The sequence below is a fragment of the Triticum aestivum genome, chromosome 2B, assembly GCF_018294505.1.
Source record: "Triticum aestivum cultivar Chinese Spring chromosome 2B, IWGSC CS RefSeq v2.1, whole genome shotgun sequence".
Classification (NCBI taxonomy): domain Eukaryota; kingdom Viridiplantae; phylum Streptophyta; class Magnoliopsida; order Poales; family Poaceae; genus Triticum; species Triticum aestivum.
In genome coordinates this window covers 73,753,651-73,759,434 of record NC_057798.1, presented here as the reverse complement: position 1 = coordinate 73,759,434, position 5,784 = coordinate 73,753,651, and the positions used below count along the sequence as shown (strand labels likewise).

The following is a 5,784-nucleotide window of genomic DNA, read 5'->3' as shown; positions in this document are numbered from 1 at the left end:
CTAGTATATGGTAAGAAAATAGAGTACACCCTCCGTTCCAAAATATAGTGTTTCATCTATTCCCGTGCTTCAACTTTGACCATAAATTTAACCAACGAGACCGACTGCGGCGGGAGCAAAAGTTATACCAGTGAATTCATATTCAAAAGAAGTTTTCAATTATATAATTTTTCTCCCGCCACTGTCGGTCTCGTTGGTTAAATTTATGGTCAAAGTTGGACCTTGGGAAGTGCGGGCGCACTATATTTTGGAATGGAGGGAGTAGTATATAATATGTATTTATGAGGAGCTTATTAGCTAAGAACATGCATTTTTTTGTCAAAAGTGTTTAGTAAACTAGTATGTTGGTTCACTAATGTATTGGAAAAGTTGTGTCTCATTCGAACTTGACATTGACATTGCCTCTATTTTAGTAATAAACTATAGATACAAGTAATAAAAAAATATTACGCTGGTAGAGTAACTTCAAAGATATGCAAGCACATTATACCTCCAATTTCTCTCCCGCAAAAAAAACACCTCCAATTTCTCGTCATAACAATTCCTACTTCATTGTTTCTACTCCACTCAGTTTATGTTTCAAATATTCAATTTGAATTTTCAAGATTTAAATTCAAATGGTGGTTGCGCACAAAATTAGCTAAGATACATATAAAATCATCTCAAGCATTTCATCGACATACCACACAATTCAACCAATGGTTAAACATCACCCAAGGGTACATGAAAAAATGAATATGCATCCACTACCAAGAATCAAAATAAGAAAATATCACACACACTCTCATTGCCACTCCCCATGCCAAAGTCCAGACCTCCTTCCATTGTCCCACCCGTATTGGAAGCCAACATCTAACACATGTGAAATCCCAAACTGCTCATAGCTTCTCATACACACCATTTTAATCCTTTCTTCTTGCTTGAAATTCTTGTTCATTTTTTCTCAACCTTCACCTTCATCGTGGACTCCTATTAATTAAGCCCCCCGCTCCTCAGCTTGAGATTTTTGCTCCACCATGGAAAGTACTCCCAGCTCGGGCCTTTCTTTCCAAATTTTCATTGACCTTCTGCCACCTTGCTAACTTCTCTTGCTTCCTCTCATCTTCCAACGCCTTCCACATTCTCAGCATCTTAGCCACGATATCCTTCTTTGTTTTTATCTCGTCAAGCTTCTCCCTCAAGACACCAAAGCTTCTACTCCTTTCCTTAACCTCTCCATCTCGGCCTTCCTACACTCATACCTCTTGGAGCTCGAATTGGTATTTCTTGCTCTTCCCTCATTATCTTGAGAGGAGGAGCTTCATGACCTCGGTCTCTTTGGTGGAGCCTCATCGTTCCTTGCATGCTACTCCTAACTGTTCTCAAGAAATGCCCAAAAACGATGAAAGGCAAATGTCTTCCTTGTGGATTAGGCATATGCTTCTACCGATCTTGGATATAAGCCACCCGTGACACTAAACAATTTATGATAAAATACGGTTTTAAGATGATATGTACATTTAACAATTGACAATATGATCATAATATTGTATTTGTGTTTATAATTTGTTGAGACCATCTGCTTTTTTATCTAGATATACATTCAAAATTGAATGTATTGAGCAATATGTAGTAAAAAAATGTGCAGAAAGTATCAAAATTTCTTGTCAGCAATGTCATGTAGCAAAAGCGATGCACAGTTATTGGGTGAACTTGCCAACCATTTTGGAACAACCTTCAAGAGGTTCCTCTTTGTCTAATCTAGCGGCATTGTCGGGCTACCCGTTTAAATATCAACAACCTTTTTTTTTGCTATTGGTAACCATAACATGGGTGTTGGTGGTCTAGTACTCACTAGATTGCCCATAGTGACCACCGCCGGTAAAACCAAGCACCAGCAAGGTTGTTGGAGCTATGTGCCTATCCCCAACAAAGTATTGCCAACAGTGCATCACTGACAATCGACTGTTGCTGAACGGCTTACCCAACAATATCACTTGTTTTTTCGTCAGGGCAAATGTAATATGTTGTAGTGAGGTGATCAAAGCAATTTTCAAACCAAACCATAGGCCATATAGTTTGTCAATCAAGGAGATGGAGACGAGAAGCATCCAGTTTGAGAAGGTGCAATTCAGTCCTGAATTTAGGGATTTCAAAGATGAAGCTCATATCTTCGCGAAGTTATTTACTCAAGCGGGCACGCATGTGTGGCCTCATGATCCACGAGACATTATTTGCAGTATATATCAGCTGGTTGTTGAGGAATACAATTCCTCATTATTGATTAAAAAACACGGTGGACGAAAGTGGTAATGAGCAAAGACACATTCAAACGTTCTCAATTTATTGACATGGATATGCAATCGTTCCAGAAAGCAGCTTGCAATTAACAAGCGTACGCAGTCGCGTGGCAGACTGAGAGATGAAATTTTGTCCATTACTACTTACTTCACTTTTGGAGCGAGTGGGCATAGACATACGACAGACGACCTCTATGCGTCATGGTCGATGGAGATTTTTTTTTATTTTTGGGATGGATTGGTCGATGGAGATAAACTGAGCCCATGAGTGGATTACTACCGTTTAATTTTCAGTGCTGGCTCTTTACTCTCTCTCTCTGATAATCTTTCTATTTTTTGCATGGATTGCCCTCTCTGCTCTTGAACACGCACGGTCGGTCACAGCACTCTTTTTTTGTTGTTTTTTTTTTTTTTTTGAGAATTTTTGTTGTTGAGGCAACGGTCACAGCACTCCTGGTGCGGGCTACGGAATACACGACGTACGGGCCCGTCGTGGCGGAGCTGCCCCGCGGGCCCACGAACGGATAAAGCGCGGCGGGTCCATGGGCCCGCGAAGGGTCTGGCGCATGGGAGGCTCGACCTGATCCATCCAGAGGCGGGAGCGGATCCGAAACCGCGTGACGAAGCAGAGCTTCCCAGCCAAGCCAACCCACAGCCTGCCTGGCGCTGGCACGCCAGACGAGACAGAGACAGAGGTCTGGATTCTCTGGCTCTGGCCCCCATGATCCTCCTCCTTCCTTCCTTCCTTGAGATTGACGAAATCGCTACAGACCCCTTCGTAGTCGACGAGAACATCTCCTCCCACTGAACGCCACATCACCGAACGGCTTGAAACAAATCCAAAAAAATGCAACCACTAGTGTCAATTTTGGACTTGAACCCTAATTAGTTTTTTTTTGCGGGGAAACAAAAAACAGGTTGGTTCGTCCATGCCAGTTTTAATGTTTGCTCCTTTGGTTTTCAATGGTTTTAGTCATCTTCTTTTTTTTCTTACCATTATTCTTGTACGATGTAAAAATATATTATTCTGACACTGGAATTGGAAGATCATGCCCCTTTAGTTCATTTTTTACATTAGCATTCATAGTTCTTTTGCGGCCATGTATTCGTTGTTTTTTGCTGGTTATTTTTATTTTTACCTCATCAATTGTTTACATTTACTGCGTGAAAGACCAGATCATTGCTACTCCTACAAAAGAGTAAATGAGAGAGATACACATAAGATCATCGCACATTTATTTTCTACGGAGTACTCCTTTTGGACGATCTTTATTTTCCACCGACTCCGATTTATTTTTGGAAGCACCGCGAGAGACCGGTCGAGCGCCGCTCGTCGTAAATTCCGGGCAACCCCGGCCCCCCTAACTCGGCGGCGCAAATCCGGGCCCACCATACCCGCCGAGAAAAGCGACACGCCCAATCCAACTCCTATACCTTCCTCCACCCACCTTCGCCGTCGCCGCTCGCCCCCGAATTTCCGATGGGAGCGGCGGCCGTCCACCACGAATAACCAACCATGGAGCCTCCCACCCTCCCCAATTACCCGCCCCCCGCGCCCCGCTTCTTCCAGCCCACGCCCCCAGGCCTCCCCCTCGTCGGCGCCAACCACACCTCCGCCCGCTTCTGCGCCCGTTAGCCCCCACGCGCGCACGCACGCCGGAATTTTCCCCACGAGACCATCGTCTGATTGGCCGACCGGCCCCGCCGCTAGATTCGCGGGCAAGGGGCGGCTGGTGTAGCCCGGACCGGCATGGAGCCGGCGGCGAGGAAGTGGCACGGGAAGGGGCTCCTGACGCGCGCGCTCCTCCTCGGCGTCGCCGCGCTCGCGCTGCGTCTGCTGTACGGGGCGTTCCTGACCGTGGGCGGCGGGTGGGCGCCCGACCCGGCCGTGCCGTCCACCGCGGTGGTCGGGAGGAGGACCCACGCCCAGGCCGCGGCGGCCGCGGGGACGCCGGAGGCGTGGCGCAGCCACGAGTGGCGCCAGGCGGTGGAGTTCCACGCCGGGGTCCTCGGGCGGCACCTCGCCGACGGCCTCCTGGCGTCGTCCTCCCGCGCCGTCTGCCTCGGCGGGGCCCAGCAGGCGCTCGCGCTGCGGGAGCTCGGCGTGGCCGGCGCCGTCGCCGTCGCGAGGAGGCGCTCCCCGCCGCTCGCCGTCGCCGGTGACGACCGCCGCCTGCCGTTCGAGTCCTCCTCCGTCGACTTCGTCTTCGCCGGCCGCGCCCTCGACTCGTCCAAGCGCCCGGCCGACCTCGCCGGCGAGGCCGCGCGGATCTTGAGGCCGGAGGGCCATCTCGTCGTGCTCACCTCCAGCGCCGCCGACGCCTACAGCCTCCGCTCGCTTCAGGCGCTCTTCCCGGCCTTGCGGTTGCGCCGATCTCGCGAGATCAACTGCCCCGACGCGTCCACCCTCCGTGAACTGGTCTTCCAGAAGCTTCAGCCGACTATGGCGTCCACCTCCACCGACAATTCAGCGAGCAACTGCACAATTGGCGATCACAAGATCCAGCTCCTGACGCGCGCCGAGCTGCTGATCGAGGAAGAGCCGCTGAAGCCATGGCTGACGCTGAAGCGAAACATCCAGAACATCAAGTACCTTCCAGACCTTGCCGACATCAGCTTCAAGCGCCGGTATGTGTACGTTGATCTCGGCTCACGCAGCTACGGGTCCAGCATCGGCAGCTGGTTCCGGAAGCAGTACCCCAAGCAGAACCACACCTTCGAGGTGTTCGCCATCGAGGCCGACCCGACGTTCCACCCTGATTACGCCACAAGGAAGGGGGTCACATTGCTTCCGTATGCCGCCTGGGTCAAGAATGACACGCTCAGCTTCGAGATCAATGGCGACCCTGGAAAGGAGGATGAGGCTAAGGCCAGTGGCCGTGGCATGGGGCGCATCCGCCCCACGGCCGGTAAGAAGATGTCCGGCAAGGTGCGCAGTGTGCAGGCATTTGATTTCGCCGAGTGGCTGAAGCAGACGGTGTCGGAGCAGGACTACGTGGTGATGAAGATGGATGTGGAGGGGACTGAGTTTGACTTGATCCCGAGACTCTTCGACACGGGCGCAATCTGCTTGGTCGACGAGGTGTTCCTCGAGTGCCATTACAACCGGTGGCAAAGGTGCTGCCCTGGCGAGCGGTCGCCCAAGTATCAGAACACATACGAGGAGTGCCTGGAGCTCTTCAGCTCGCTCCGGGAGAGCGGCGTTCTTGTGCATCAGTGGTTTTGATTGCTGCCATACACATTCAGAATTGCTGCAGATAGAGTTCGACTACAGAGGATACAATGGTTCCATACTTGCACTACATATCTGATTTTGAAAGTATATTAGTTTCATTGTGAAGATAGGGATTAAGGGATTCGGTTTATTCTCTGCTTGTTAGTTAGATCTTGTAGTTAAAAAGATTTGAGGAAAAGAAAGGTAGCGTTTAACTGCATTCCCAGTCAAATTCTGCGGATTGCGATTGTTACTGTCATTGAGCAAAGGAATTAAATCAATTTAGATTCA

The 5,784-nt window shown here is 49.6% G+C and overlaps 1 protein-coding gene across 1 annotated transcript; it reads left to right on the top strand.

Annotated features, from left to right (window-relative positions):
* Nucleotides 1–3,660: 3,660 nt before the first annotated feature.
* Nucleotides 3,661–5,784, top strand: LOC123043558 (uncharacterized). The gene has a single exon (XM_044466048.1). It carries the CDS (start codon nt 4,030–4,032, stop codon nt 5,503–5,505), a length of 1,476 nt encoding a protein of 491 aa, XP_044321983.1. The 5' UTR covers nt 3,661–4,029; the 3' UTR covers nt 5,506–5,784.

Bases quoted from the DNA above. Each gene is read 5' to 3' on its own strand.
- LOC123043558 (XM_044466048.1), top strand. From the start codon at position 4,030: ATGGAGCCGGCGGCGAGGAAGTGGCACGGGAAGGGGCTCCTGACGCGC.